The sequence below is a fragment of the Lemur catta genome, chromosome 7 (assembly GCF_020740605.2).
Source record: "Lemur catta isolate mLemCat1 chromosome 7, mLemCat1.pri, whole genome shotgun sequence".
Classification (NCBI taxonomy): Eukaryota; Metazoa; Chordata; class Mammalia; order Primates; family Lemuridae; genus Lemur; species Lemur catta.
In genome coordinates, this window is record NC_059134.1 from 25,183,585 (window position 1) to 25,200,297 (window position 16,713).

General features: G+C 35.8%; 1 protein-coding gene across 1 annotated transcript in view; it reads left to right on the forward strand.

Annotated features, from left to right (window-relative positions):
- The window catches only part of NXPE4 (neurexophilin and PC-esterase domain family member 4), a 28,932-nt gene extending 12,219 nt beyond the window's left edge, over positions 1 to 16,713 (forward strand). The window contains exons 3-6 of the mRNA XM_045556918.1: positions 10,902 to 11,635; positions 12,135 to 12,196; positions 13,570 to 13,776; positions 16,178 to 16,713. Coding sequence (XP_045412874.1) covers positions 10,902 to 11,635; positions 12,135 to 12,196; positions 13,570 to 13,776; positions 16,178 to 16,713 — 1,539 coding nt within the window. The remainder of the gene's footprint in view (positions 1 to 10,901; positions 11,636 to 12,134; positions 12,197 to 13,569; positions 13,777 to 16,177) is intronic.

The following is a 16,713-nucleotide window of genomic DNA, read 5'->3' on the forward strand; positions in this document are numbered from 1 at the left end:
TGACGCCACAGCACTGTAGCCCAGGCAACACACTGAGACTTTGTCTCAAAATAAAGTAAAATAAATAAAAATGACATATTTTTCATTTGAAGTTGTGATGATATAAAAATATTTGATAATGTGGTGTAATGGTTAAAGGACATTACCGTAATGTTATTTAGATCCTCTAAATCCTTACTCATTTTTTCAAGTAGTTCCTACAGCAACTATTGAGAGAAGTTTTAAAATTTCCAATTATGACTGTGGATTTTTCTATTTCTCCCTTTAATCCTATCGATGTTTGCTTCATGTATAGGCACATGTATATATAGGTATATACACATTTGTGATTGCTATGTTTACTGAAAAATTGACTCTTTTATGACTATGAAATCTCCATCTCCATTTCTAGTAATATTATTTATCAGAAAGTCTACTTTAATATTAATATTAGCTTTTTTATGCTTACATGGTACAACATTTTCCATCCACTTACTTTCAACCTATAGGCATCTTTATACTTAAACTACATTTCTTGTAGACAGAAAATAGGTCTTGGTTTTGCTTTTTTATCTAAGCATTTTAATGGAGTGTTTAGTCTATTTATATTTAATGGACTTATTAAGAGTAGATTTAACTAATTATTTATTTATTTATTTTCAATATATTATGGGGGTACAAATGTTTAAGGTTATATATATTGCCTTTGCCCCACCCGAGTCAGAGCTTCAAGCGTGTCCATCCCCCAGACAGTGCACACCGCACCCATTAGGTGTGTATACACCCATCCCCTCCTCCTCCTGCCACCTGCCCAACACCTGATGAATGTTACTACTATATGTGCACTTAAGTGTTGATCAGTTAATACCAATTTGTTGGTGAGTACATGTGGTGCTTGTTTTTCCATTCTTGTGATACTACACTTAGTAGAATGGGCTCCAGCCCTATCCAGGATAACAGAAGAGGTGCTAGATCACTATTGCTTTTTGTGGCTGAGTAGAACTCCATGGCATACATATACCACATTTTATTAATCCACTCATGTATTCATGAGCACTTGGATGGTTTCCACATCTTTGCAATTGTGAATTGTGCTGCTATAAACATTCTAGTGCAGATGTCTTTTTTATAGAATGTCTTTTGTCCTTTTGGGTAGATGCCCAGTAATGGAATTGCTGAATCAAATGGTAGTTCTACTTGTAGCTCTTTGAGGTATCTCCATGTTACTTTCCACAGAGGTTGTACTAGTTTGCAGTCCCACCAGCAGTGTATGAGTGTTCCTATCTCTCCACATCCACACCAACATTTATTGTTTTGGGACTTTTTGATAAAGGCCATTCTCATTGGAGATAAGTGATATCCCATTGTGGTTTTGATTTGCATTTCACTGATGATTAGAGATGTTCAGCATTTTTTCATATGTTTCTTGGCCATTAGTCTATCTTCTTTTGAAAACTTTCTGTTCATGTCCTTTGCCTCCTCTTTGATAGGGTTATTTGATTTTTTTTCTTGCTGATCTTCCTGAGTTCTGTATAGATTCTAGTTATCAGCCCTTTATCGGATGTGTAACATGCGAATATTTTCTCCCATTCTGTAGGTTGTCTGTTTGCTCTCATGATAGTTTCCTTGGCTGTGCAGAAGCTTTTTAATTTGATTGGGTCCCATTTATTTATTTTTGTTGTTGCTGTGATTGCCTTTGGGGTCTTCTTCATAAATTCTTTGCCTAGGACAATGTCTATAGGAGTTTTTCCAAAATTTTATTCTAGAATTCTTATAGTTTCATGCCTTAGATTTAAGTCTGTTATAAACCGTGAGTTGATTTTTATGAGAGGTGAAAGTTGTGGATCCTATTTCAGTCTCCTACATGTGGCTATCTAATTTTCCCAGCACCATTTATTGAATAAGGATTCTTTTCCCCAGTGTATGTTTTTGTCTGCCTTGTCAACGATTAGATGGCTACATGATGATGATTTTATATCTGGGTTCTCAGTTCTGTTCCACTGGTCTATGTCTCTGTTCTTGTGCCAGTACCATGGTGTTTTAGTTACTATAGCCTTATAGTATAGCTTGAAGTCTAGTAGCTTGATGTCTCCCAATTTGTTCTTTTTGCTTAAGATTTCTTTTGCTATATGGGGTCTTCTCTGGTTCCATACAAAGCGCAGCATTATTTTTTCTAGATCTGTGAAAAATGATGTTCATATTTTAATAGGGATTGCATTGAATTTGTAAATCACTTTGGGTAGTACAGACATTTTATCAATGTTTATTCTGCCGACCCATGAGCATGGTATGGTTTTCCACCTGTTTACAACCTCTGCTATTTCCTTCCTCACTGTTTCAATGGTTTGGGGGTAGAATGTTTTCCAAATGTCTGGCAGCCCCATTTGTTCTACAGTTTTGTTTAAGTCCATTGTTTCTTTATTTATTTTCTGTTTGGAGAATTTTTCTTGTTCTGTCAGAGGGGTGTTGAAATCCCCAGCTATTATTAACAGTGTTGCTGTTTATCATTTTGGTTAGATCAAGTAGGATTCGCTTTATAAATCTGGGTGCACCTGAGTTAGGTGCATAAATCTTTAGAATTGTTATGTCTTCTTGTTGAATTGTACCTTTTGCCATTATATAGTGACCATCTTTGTCTTTCATTACTTTTGTTGATTTGAAGACTAAGTTATCTGAAATCAGAACTGCCATGCCAGCTTTCTTTTGGCTTCTGTTTGCTTGAAATATTGTTTCCATCCCTTCACCTTGAGTCTGAATGCATCCTTGTGGGGCATATGTATTTCCTGAAGATAGCAGGTATTTGGCTTGTGTATATTTATCCATTTGGCCTGCTTATGTCTCTTTAGTGGGCAGTTCAAGCCATTTATATTTATTGAGAGAATTGATAAGTGGGGCAGATTTCTGTTCATTCTGTTAAGTTGAACTTTGTTGCTTTGTTTTCTCTCTTGACCTATTGTGGTATCTGGCCTTTGACCTTTAGCTTTTGGATGATTTTACATTGGTGAGTGTTTATTGTGCTGATCCATGAGTAACACTGTTTTGAGTACTTCCTGGAGGGCACGTCTTGTCTTGATGAATTCCCTCAATTTTTGCTTGTCTGAAAAGATCTTTATTTCTCCTTCATATAAGAAACTTGGTTTTACAGGGTACAAGATTCTAGACTGGGCATTATTCTGTTTGAGAAGGGTTAGAATGGGGCCTCAGTCTCTTCTTGCTTGTAAGGTCTCAGCTGAGAAGTCTGCTATTATTCTGATGGGTTTTCCTTTGTAGGTTACCTGCTTCTTTCACCTTACAGCTTGTAGGAGGGCCTCTTTGGTGATTATTTTGGTCAGTCTGATTACTGTATGTCATGGTGTCTTCCTGTTTTCAATGAATAAGAGTAGATTTAGATCCACCACTTTACTATTTGTTTTCTGTTTGGCTCCTCTGTTTTTTGTTCCTCTCTTTTCCTTTTCATGCCTTCTTTGGGTTGATCGGATTTTTTTTCTTACTATTTCCTTTTAGTTTCTATATTGCTTTTATGGCTATAGCTTGTTTATTTTTGAAGTGGTTTATCTAGGGATTGCAATACACATTCTTAACTTGTAGAGTTAATCATGTGCCATTTCATATAATCTGTAATAACCTTTCAGCCATTTAGTTCCACTATACCCCACATCATTCTCTAAGCTATAGTTTCTGTATTATTATAAATTTATAGTTTTTACTTTAATTTACTTTAAGTAATTATATCCATTTTAAAGAAATTAAGAGAAAAACACATAGTCTTTTATATTTATCCATATATTTACCATTTCTGATGCTTTTTATTCCTTCCTGAAGATCTATGTTCCCATCTAGTGTAATTTCCCTTCAGCTTGAAGAATTTCAGTTAGCACTTCTTCTAGTGCAACTGCAGTGCTGTCCATTCTTCCAAATATTGATCCTACTCCAGTTTCTGTCTGCTTGTGTTCACTCTCCAGTGCTTTTAGTGGTTTTTTGCTTATTTTTCTCCCAGAGCTTATCATTATTATCTACAAGAGTGGTGGCCCAATACAAGCTACTCCATCTTTATAGGAAATTCTGATTAATGATTAATACTAATGAGTCATCTTATTACCGTTTTATTATTTGACATTAAAATATTTTTAATAAAAACATTTTTAATTATCAAATAACAGAGATAGTAATAACAAACACTTAGGATGTGCCAAGTACTATCCTAAATGCTTTCCATATGTTAGCCCATTAATCCTCACAATAACCACATGAGGTATTTACTTATATGACCCAATATTTAGATAATGAAATAGATTCACATAAAGGTTAAGAAACTTGATGAAGGTCATATAGCTAATCAATGGATGAGCCAGGTTTTGACTGATCTCTAAAAATAAGCTACTTGGTGTTGTGAGCATGCAGTAAGACTAGAATTCTCATGCACTGCAGGTCTGGATATTAACTGGTACCATATCTTTGGCAAATAATTTCAAAGCATGTATCAAAACCTTTAATAATATTCACCACATATTACTAATAATTCTATTTCTGAGATTCTCAGCAAATTTCTTGAATTCCAAAGAAAGATTTATAACAAAAGATATTCTTTACAGAATTGTCTATAATAGAAAAAATCTGAAAGTAATAAATGTCAAAAAAATTGGAACCAGGTAAAATATTAAGCTATATCTGTAGGCTGGAATATTATTTAGGACTTTGACATAAGGTAAAGAGTTTTTAATGATGCTGTTTAAAAATCAAAATTTAATTTGTTCACTATCATGTAAAGTAGTATACAAGAAATAAGAAATTCATCAAAATGTTCGCAGTAATTGTCAATGATAGGCATGAAAATGGCTGACTTTACTTCCTATACAGTTTCAGCATTTTCTCATTTATAATAATAAATCAGTGTTATTTTATAAAAAAATAAACAAATATTTTTAAAAATCTATGTTTTTATATATCCTGTGTTAAAAACATTCTGACAAACACTAATATATCAAAGAATATTCAGGCAAAGCATAAAAATGAAATAGAAAAAATAAAGCACCATGCATTATAAACATTTTTTTCTTTTTTAAATTAATTTTAATATACAAATGAAATTGTATATATCTATTGTGTACAACATGTTGTTTTGAAATATGTATACATTTTGGAATAGCTAAATCATGCTAATTAACATACACATTACCTCACATACTTATTTTTGTGTATGTGTGGTAAATCTCTTTTAGTAATTTTTAAGAATATAATAAATTATTATTAAATGTACTTGCCAGAATAGACAATAGAGCTCTTGAACTTCTTCCTCCTCAAATCTTTGAACAACATCTCCCCAATTTTGTATCCTTTGACCAACATCTCCCCAACTCTCCTCCCAGCCGCTGGTAACTACCATTCTACTCTATTTCTATCAATTCAACTTCTTTAAATTCCACATATAAGTGAGATAAGGTGGTATTTATTTTTTGTTACTGGCTTATTAACATAATGTCCTCCGGGTTCATCCACGTTGTAGCAAATGAAAGGATTTCTTTCTTTTTAAAGATTAAATAGCATTCCATTGTGTATATATACCACTTTTCTTCAGCCATTCATCTGTTGATGAATACTTAGGTTGTTTCCATATCTCAGCTACTGAATGATGAATAACAGTGCAAGGAACATAGAAGTGCAGATATCTTTTTGACATACGGATTTCATTTCCTTTGCATATATACCCATTAGTGTGATTGCTGGATCATGTGGTAGTGCTATTTTTAATTTTTTGAAGAACCTTGCTATTGTTTTTCATAATGGCTGCACTAATTTACATTTCTACCAACAGTATACAAGGGTTTCCTTTTCTCCATATTTTTGCAACACTTGTTGTCTTTTGTCTTTTTTATAAAAGCCATTCTGACAGGGGTAAGGTGGTATCTCATTGTGGTTTTAATTTGCATTTCCCTGGTGATTAGTGATGTTCAACATTTTTTCATATACCTGTTGACCATTTGTATGTATTTGGGGAGGGAGGAAAGCCTATTTAAATCCTTTGCCATTTTTTAATCAAGTTATTTGTTTTATTGCTATTGAGTTCCTTATATATTTGAGATATTAACCTCTTGTCAGATGTATAGTTTGAAAATATTTTCTCCCATTCTGTGGGCTGTCTCTTCAGTCCACTGATTATTTCCTTGGCCATACAGAATCTTTTTAGGTTGATGTAGTCCCATTTGTCTAGTTTTGTTTTTATTGCCTGTGCTTTTGTATTTATATCCAAAATATCATTGCCCAGACTGGTGCTATGGAGCTTTTTCTCCTATGTTATTTTCTAGTAGTTTTAGAGTTTCAGGTCTTACATTTAAGTCTTTAATCCATTTTGAGTTAATTTTTGTAGAAAGTATAATATAAAGTCCAACTACATTCTTCTGCATGTGGATATTCAGTTGCCCCAACACTATTGTGTTCTTTCTCCATCATATTTTCTTGCACCTTTGTCAAAGATCAATTGACTTTTATTTATTTCTGGGCTCTCTATTCTGTTGGTCTATGTGTCTGTTTTATGCCAGTATCATGCTGTTTTGCTTACTATAGCTTTGTGGTATATTATTAATTCAGGTCGTGTGATGTCTCCAGGTTTATTATTTTGCTAAGATTGTTTTGGATATTTGTGGTCTTTTGTGGGTCTATATAAATTTTAGGAATTTTTTTTCTTCTGTGAAAAATACCATTGGAATTTAGATAGGGATTGCATTGAGGCTATAGATTACTTTGCGTAGTATGGACATTTTAAATATATTAAGTATTCCAATCCATGGACATGGGATATCTTTCCATTTATTTATATATTTTTCAGTTTCTTTCATCAGTGTTTCATAGTTTTGAGTGTACGGGTCTTTCACCTCCTTGGAGAATTAATAACTAAGTATTTAATTTTTTGGTAGCTATTGTAAATGGAATTATTTTCTTCATTTCTTTACCTGACAGTTTTTTGTTAGTGTGTAGAAATCCTACTGATTTTGTATGTTGATTTTATATTCTGCAACTTTATTGAATTCATTTATCAGTTCTAACAGGTTTTTTTGGTGGAGTCTTCAGGGTTCTCTATACATAAGGACATGTAGTCAGCAAACAGACACAATTTAAGTTTTTATTTTCCAATTTGGATGTCCTTTATTTCTTTCTCTTGCCTAATTGTTCTGGCTAGGACTTCCAGTACTATGTTGAACAGAAGTGGTGAGAGTGAGCATCCTTGTCTTATTCCTGATGTCAGAGGAAAAACTTTCAACTTTTCACCATTATGTGTGATATTAGCTGTGGTTTATCACATACAGGCTTTATTGTTTTGAGGTACATTCCTTCTGGGATATTATGAAATACATATTTGGTCTTCATCCCTGTTTCCTGGCATACAATTCCTAAAATCCCTGGAACTTCCAAGGCGCTTTTTGTATTCTAATGTAATGTATTCTAACAGCTTCAGGATGGGGCCAGTCACAGGGAAGACAAAGGCATTATTGCAGGATTGAGACTTTCAGTCCCAACTCTCAACCTCAGGGGTTGGTGGGGGAGAAGGGTTATAAAGGACAAGTTAATCACCAATAGCCAATGATTTAATCAATGGTGCCTATGTAATGAAGCCTCTATAAAAACCCAAAAGGACAGGGTTCAGAGAGCTTCTGGATAGCTGAATACATGGAGGTTCCTAGTGGGTGGCATGCCCAGAAAGGGTATGCAAGCTCCGTGCCCCTTCCCCTATACCTCACCTTATGCATCTCTTCATCTGTATGCTTTGTAATATCCTTCATCATAAGCCTGAAAATGTAAGTAAGTGTTTCTCTGAGTTTTGTGAGCTGTTCCAGCAAATAACTTGAACCCAAAGAAGAGGTCATGGGAACCTCAACTTGAAACCAGTTGCTCAGAAGTTCTGGAGGCCTTAACTTGCAACTGGTGCCTGAAGCAGGGGAAGTCTAGGGGCCTGAGCCCTCAACTCATAGGATCTGATGTTATCTCCAGGTAGATAGTGTTAGAATTGAATTACAGGGCACTGTAGTATGTGTGTGGGGGAACCCACACATTTGGTCATAGAAATCTTCTGTGTTGATGGTTGTGTTGGTGTGAGAACAGGCGAAAAACACAGTTTGAAAGTTTTTCCAAAACACCTTCTATACTTGATTTGCTGAGAGTTATCATGAATGGATGCTGAAGTATGTCAAATGTTTTTTCTGCATCTATTGAGATGATCATATGGGTTTTGTCCTTTATTCTATTAATGTGAGATATAGCAATTATAGATTTGTCTATATTGAACCGTCCTTGCATCCCTGGCACAAATCTTGCTTGATCATGGGGAATGATCCTTTTAATTCACTATTGAATTCAGTTTGCTAGTATTTTGTTAAGAATTTTTACATCTATGTTCATCAGGAATATTGGCCTAAAATTTTCTTTTCTTCTAGTGTCTTTGTCTGGCTTTGATATCAGTGTAATCCTTACCTTGTAAAATGAGTTTTGAAGAATTCCCTCCTCTTCAATTTTTTTGGTAGAGTTTGAGAAGGACTTAGTTCTTTGTATGTTTGGTAGGATTCAGCAAAGAAGCCATTACATCTTGGGCTTTTCATTGGTGGGAGACTTTTTATTACTGATTCAGTCTCCTTTTTTTTAACTGGTCTGTTCAGATTTTCTATTTCTTAATAATTCAACCTTGGTAGGTTACATGTGTCCATTTCTTATAGTTTATCCAATTTGTCAATATATAATTGTTCATAGTAGTCTCTTATGTTCCTTTGTATTTTTGTGGCATCAATTGTAATGTCTCCTCTTTCATTTCTGATTTTATTTAAGCCTTCTCTCTTTCTTACTCTAGCTAAAAGTTTCTCAGTTTTGTTTATATTTTCAAAAAGCAACACTTAGTTTCATTGATCTTTTCTATTGTTTTTCTAGCCTCTATTTCATTTATTTCTGCTCTGATATTTATTATGTCCTTTCTTCTGCTAACTTTGGGCCAGTTTGTTCTTATTTTTCTAGCTCCTCGGTGTGTAACATTAGGCTTTTTATTTGAGATCTTTTTTCTTTTTTGAGGTATGCACATATTGCTATAAACTTCCTTCCCAAAACTTTTCTGCATCCTGGGAATTTTGGTATGCTGTGTGTCCATTTTCATTTGTCTTAAGATATTTGTTTTAATCTCCCCTTTAATTTCTTCTTTGTCCAGTACAACTGGAACAGGTTATTTAATTTGCATGTACTTGTGAATTACCTAAAGTTTCTTCTATTATTTATTTCTGGTTTCATACCGTTATAGTCTGAAAAAATACTCGATATTAGTTCAATCTTCTTAAATTTGTTAAGACTTGTTTTGTGGCCTAACATATGATCTGTCCTCGAGAGTATTCTGAGTACACTTAAGAAGAATGTGTATTTGGATGTTGTTGTATGGGATGTTCCATATATGTCTGTGAGATCCATTGGTCTAAAGGATAGTTTAAAGCCAATGTTTCCTTATTGATTTCCTGTCTGGATCATCTGTCCACTGATGAAAGTGGCTACCGTCATTGTATTACTATTTCTCCTTTCAAATCTATTAGTATTTGCTGTATATATTTAGGTGCTCTAATGTTGAGTGCATATAGATTTACAATTTTTTTTCTCTTAATGAATTGACCCCTTTATCATTATATAATAATGTTCTTTGTCTCTTTTCACATTTTGGGCTTAATGTCTGTTTTATTTGATAAAAGTATAGCTACTCCTCCTGTGTTTCGGTTTCCATTTGCATGGAATATCCTTTCCATTTCAGTCTGTGTGTGTCCTTACAGGTGAAGTGAGTCTCTTGTAGACTAAACCTATAGTTTGACCTTGTTTGTTTTATTTTTTAATCTATGCAGTCCCTCTATGTCTTTTGATTGGAGAATTTAATCCATTTACATTAAAAATAATTATTAATAAATAAGGATCTACTACTGCCATTTTGTTAATTGCTTTTTGGTTGTTTTGTCCATCCTTTGTTCCCTTCTTCTTCTCTTGCTCTCTTTCTTTGCAATTGATTTTCCATAGTGTTATGTTTTGATTCCTCACCTTTTATCTTTTGTGTATCTGCTATAAGTTTTTTTTTTTCCTTCATGGTTACCATGAGGCTTACAAGAAAACTTACAGTTAAATGGGCTATTTTAAGCTGATAACTTAACTTTGCATAAAAATAATCTCTACACTTTTACTCCACCCCTCCCACATTTAAAATATTTGATGTCATAATTTATATCTTTTTATATTGTGTATCCCTTAAAAATTTTTGTAGCTACTACTGTTTTTAATAGCTTTGTCGTTTAACCTTCATATTAAAGATATAAGTGATTTACATATCACTATTAGAGTATTAGAGTATTCTGAATTTGACTGTGTACTGACTTTTATTAGTGAGTTTTATACCTTCATATGTTTTTGTGATACTACATAGCATCTTTTTCTTTCAGCTTGAAGAACTCCCTTTAGCATTTCTTATAAGACAGGTCTGGTGGTGATGAACTCCTTTGGCTTTTATTTGTTTGGGATTAAACACTTTTGACTAAATTTTAGTTTTAAGATAAAAAATAATACAATAATAAGCATTTATTCTCTACTATGCAGTCATAAAACATTTTCTCATTTGGTCTTCATAATTGTCCTATAAAGTAGATTTTATCACCATCATTTTAAAGAAGAAGATACTAGGGCTCTTTGGGGTTAAATTGCTCTTCCAAAAAAGGTTAGCCAGTGAGAGGTAGAGTTACGCCGACAAATTTTCTAAAGAAAAGTGTTTTGTCTGTGAAACACATATGATCATAAAATCTCAGTCTCATTTAATTTTTGTACTTCTCATTATTCTATAAAATACAAACATTGACTAACTCACCAAAAATTACAACATTAAACAGGAACATTTTCTATGGTCTCCATTCTATTTTTTGCCCTTTCAGTTATGGACTGCACTCAACTTGCCCATCTCCCTCCATCAGTGGAATCTTATCACAAAGGCCTCATGGCCTGAAGCATCACTGTGTCCAGTAATTTCAGCAGCAGAGACTGAGCTGCGAATAAAGGCAATCGTGGAGAAACTAGACCAGCAGATCCCGCCCAGACCTTTCGCCCACGTGAACACCACCACCAGCGCCGCACACAGCACAGCCACCATCCTCAACCCTCGACACACCTACTGCAGGGGGGACCAGCTAGACGTCCTGCTGGAGGCCAGGGACCACTTAGGACGCAGGAAGCAATATGGCGGGGATTTCCTGAGGGCCAGGATGTCCTCCCCAGCCCTGAAGGCAGGAGCTTCAGGAAGGGTGACCGACTTCAACAACGGCACCTACCTTGTCAGCTTCACTCTGTTCTGGGAGGGCCAAGTCTCCCTGTCTGTCCTGCTCATCCACCCCAGCGAAGGGGTGTCGGCTCTCTGGAGGGCAAGGAACCAAGGGTACGACAGGGTAATCTTCACCGGCCAGTTTTCCAGTGGCGCCTCCCAGGTCAACACTGATTGTGCCCTGGTTTTAAACTCAAGTGCTGAACTGTGCCAGTACCTGGATGCTCAAGACCAAGAAGCCTTTTATTGTGTGAGGCCTCAACACTTGCCCTGTGCTACACTCACCTACATGCATTCCAAGAACAAAAATGTTTCTTATCTTAGCAAACAAGAAAAGAGCCTCTTTGAAAGGTAAATCATTATTTCTGGAGACTACCAGGGCAAACATAATGATTTGGCCTATATGTCAATTGACAGGAAAGTCCTATGAGTATATCAACTGTGGCACTCTTTAATAAGAGCCTTTTGGGAAAGGACCTGTGAATTCATTTGGGGACAGTGCCTACTCTCTAGTAGTCCCCAAACTTTTTAGACATTTAATTCTTATGAATGAACTAAAAATATAGGCAGAATAAAAAGTAAACGAGAATGAGAAATACCCACCTGGGTATGTGTGTGTGCACTAATATATTCTTTCTGCATCTCAATAAATCATCTGTCACACCTTCTGGGTAACTGTATCCCATGGAATATTAGGCAAAGAAATGGAAATTTACTAAATGGCTGAAAGTATGGGCACAGTAATTGGCGTGTCACGAAGAAATAACTGAAGCACTGCATAATCTGCCTTCTTGACTGTTTCCTGATTTGGGGTCACCTGAAGATTAATTTCTGTATTTGTCTCTTTAAGGTCAAATATGGGTGTAGAGATTTTGGAAAACTTCAATGTGATTAGTGTCTCCAAATGTAACAGTAAGTGCTCCTGTGTTTGGTGGATGGTGGTTAGTTCTAAGCCCATTAAAAGGGTTTCCTCTTTCTGCTGGGCTTGTTCACTGTTTCAGTCCTCTCAGCATTCTGTCCTCTCAGCAATCTGCTCATGTGGCTTGTCTAAGGTGGGCCAAGAGACCAGTTACCTAGGGGAGGCAATAATTGGAATCACTGGGATATAATAAACCTCTTATAGTAACTGTAACTTTCATCATCAGTCTACTCATCAGGCAATGGATTACCTGCCCATTTTACACAATAATCTTTAAGCATTAAAACCCTCTCCCAATTCTACACCTAGTTCTTACCTCCTCCACCCCAGCCCTCTCCACGTCACTGCCACTACCAGCCCAAGAATCATCATCTGGAAGTTTCCAATCTGCCATCTAGGAGTCAGTCAACTCACTACAATTCCCCTTTCCTGGTCTTTGCCACCTTTTGAACAATTTTGAGCATACGAAATAAAACTTCCACATTTATATGTACTAATTTATCCTCAATTTCTTTGACTCTAAGCAACCTAGGAAATTCATATCTAAAATGAGTTAAGGCAAGTGCTTTTATGTCTCTGTAAGTTCAATATTAAAAGCTTGCTAATCACTAATCCATACTGAAGTGTAAATATGTACCTAGATGTATAAATGTTATTTTTCACCCCACATACATAGGTATACTCATCCCAATTAAAATATTAAACTATTTCCTTTAGTTGATGAATAATCACTGCCCCAAACCCACCATGGGCTCCTCACCATCGTAGGCACTTAAGCCCCTCAGATTCCCAGACTCTTTATAGACCAGTGACTAAGGGGTTAATACCTGGCCCATCTTGGGCCCCCAGGACTTTCTCTGGCTTATAGCCATATCCATTTGGTTGACCACTTCCCAGGCCAAACTAGTTATTAATTTCTTTTATATTATCTGTATTTAATTTAAAGGATTCACAGTTTGATGGTGGCATTTAAGGCACTATAACAGAGTGCCAGGGGTATAGTGGGCTAAAATGATAGGATAATTGAGCTTCTATTACTATGCAAGAATTAATGACTTTACTTTCATAGGAAGGCTCACAAATACTTAAATTTTACCCAAAAGACCATTTTTTCTGGGAGGAAGCATGTGCTCTTATAACAAACATTAATGGATATCATTTAGGAAATTCACATCAGAGAAAAAGTTTACTAAAAAATAGCTATTCCACTAACCTCTTAGTGGAATACACTAATAAGGCTTTTCTACCACTACCACCACCCCGATCCCCTATTAAGAGAATATTTAGAAAAGACAGAAGGCTCTTAATAAATACCGATGGACAATGTGATATTTTAGAAGATCCTATCTTGCTGATTCTTTGGCAGGAGAAACAGTTCCAATGAAAGAGAAATGCAAGCCTGGAATGACGTCCACAGTCCCCAGTGGGCATGTCTGGAAAAACACATGGAATCCTGCCTCCTGTAGTTTGGCTACAGTTGAAATGAACAAATGCCTGAGAGGAAAATCCGTATATCTACTGGGAGATTCCACAGTCCGCCAGTGGATGGAATACTTCAAAACCAGTATCAGAAGTATGCCTCAGTCTAAGCTATTACTCGTATCCCTTTCAGAAAATTCTTTTTCATTTCAAGGGGAGAAAAGAATATGGGAAATTTGTCTTCTTTTTCATATTTCTTAATCACAACACACCAAATTTTTCCATAAGATATTGTTATCTTTCCTTTAAAAGAACACATTTATTGACTGGGAGGGAGCCAGTGTAGAAAAAGGTTTCTTCCATCCCTACCCCTATAGAATTCACACTTTAGTATGTACCTAGCATGCTCAGAAAATTATTAATGGAGCCAAAGATAACTTAAGATATTTAATTGTCCATCTTCTATAGTTGGTAAGATGATTAAGAGTGTGGATTCTAGATTCAGATAAGCTGGGTTCAAAACCTGATTCCTCCCATCTGGGTGATCTTGAACAAGTTACAAAACCATTCCATCCCTCAGTATCCTCATCTGTCAACTAGAGACAAAAAGAGTACCCCCCTGGTAAAGTGAGGTAATATACACAATACATACAGAATACTATTTATTACAAAATAAGTGCTCTTTGGTGTCAAGTATTATCTATTATCATTATCTGAGAGGACAGATGCCAGGAACAAGGCACTATAGTTAAAAGCATTGGCTTTGGGGTCTAACAGACCTAGACTGTGCCACTTAGAAACAATGACCTTGGACATGTTATTTATTTCCACTCCCTCATTTTCCTCATCAATCAAGTAGGACTAATAATAGTACCTGATATTTGTTTTGAAGCAATGGATATAAAGTATTTAACACATTGTAAGGCACAAGGGTTCATAGAAAGTGCTCCCAAAATAATAGCTATTGCAATTATTATCACTAATAATTAGTGCCAGAGTCAGGCTAGAATCCTAGTCCAGTTGTTCTATTTACTAAACCAAGAGAGTGCACCAGTAATAACTCAGAAGCCACTAGTAGACCTTAGCAATCTCATCTAGAACCATCACTGCCTGCCCCTCTGTGTCCCTGGGCCCTGGCTCTCATCACTGAGAACAATGCAGAGGCTATGGCCTCCTCCTGGCCTTCCTGCTATGAGGCCACTCGTGATCTCAAACTTAGAAGAAAAGTTGATCTGATAAAAATGGGAAAATTGGTAGGGCCTTGGTTCTGTTATAAGGAGGATTCTCAACATAAAGGAAGGTTTTAAATTGTGACCTCTGGCAACTGACTACACTCCTTGAGACCTCAGTTTCCTCATCTGCAAAACTAAGGGTCTAGTGATAACCTTTAGTATCACATTCTATAATGGTGGGTCTCTTAAGTCATATAAAATACTGAGTTATTGAGTTACCTGCCCTCCTCAACTCGTCTTTAAAATTGTGGTAGGAAAACATCTGTTGTACATATTGTTAAATTCTATGGCCACCGTGTGCTTTGGAAAAGAAAACTGAAATAAGTTAGAAGTGGAGTGAAGAAAATAGTTCTGCCATTTTCCTCCAGCCAATCTGTTTTCCAACCACACTGGATTAAGACTTCAAATACAGCCCTCTACCTCTATAATAAGATGGTCCATATTACAAAGCTTCAATGATCCTTTTCTACACATTTCCCTCAGAAGTTCTAGCTACAAAGCAGCTGGCTCTGTCATTCTGATAAGGTTCTCATTGATATGACGAAAAACAGAAAGACTTCATTTTATTCTACGCATATTGTGCTTACTTTCAGAAGTGTCAAGAACAGGTAGACTCTTTTCACAAGAACTGGGAGGAACTTCAAGTTTAAATGCTGATTCTGTCACTAACTGTGTAATCTTGGGCAAGTCATTTCCTCTCTGGGTTTTCTTTCCTATAACACGGGAATTAAATATGTATATAAGGATCTTTCAGGTGAAAGGATATATCAGTCTAAATGAATGTTTTGTAAACTGTAAGGGACTTCACAAATGAGCGGTAATGCTATTATTACTATAGATGATGTACTCAATACCATTCCATGCATATGTGAAGGAAACACAAAAGGAAGCAATACAATCTCAGTCTTAAGGAAATTTACACAGTATTTGGGGAAATAGGTTTACTTGTTTTTGTTGTTTTTTTAATGTAAAGACCATCAATGAGTTCCTTTCTCCATCATCAAATGAGCTTAGTCCACAGTTAACAAAATGTACAAAAATAATAGGTATTATTCACCTCCAGTGAAGTTACCTCAATACCTTACCATCTCCAGTGCATTTGATTCCACATGATTCTAAAAGGGTGGATACATAATTTCTTAAATTTGTATAATACTTTTGACTGTTCAAATAATTTTCAAAACCATCCCCTCATGTAAGCCTATAATAAATCAGACATGATTAGTTTAATTATAAAGATCAAATCTTTTCTCCTAGTTTATGACTAGTCAATCTTGGTAACTTTATTCTCCTTTTGTTTTGGGATTGCCTATTCGTCATCAGCATTGAAGTCAGTGGATCTGCATGAGTCCGGAAAACTGCAACACCAACTTGCTGTGGACTTGGATAGGAATATCAACATCCAGTGGCAAAAACATGGTTACCCCTTGATTGGATCAATAACCTATTCAGTCAAAGAGATTGAATACATCGCCCGGGCCATTGACAGAACTGGAGGAGAAAAAAATACTGTCATCGTTATTTCTCTGGGCCAGCATTTCAGACCCTTCCCCATTGATGTTTTTATCCGAAGGGTCCTCAATGTCCACAAGGCTGTTCGGCGTCTTCTTCTGAGAAGCCCAGACACTATGGTTGTCATCAAAGCAGAAAACATCAGGGAGATGCACAATGATGTGGAGCGCTTTAGTGACTTTCATGGGTACATTCAATATCTTGTCATAAAGGACATTTTCCAGGATCTCAATGTGGGCCTCATTGATGCCTGGGATATAACAATTGCATATGGTACAAATAACGTACACCCTCCTGAATATGTAGTCAGAAATGAGGTTAATGTATTTTTAAACTATATTTGCTAG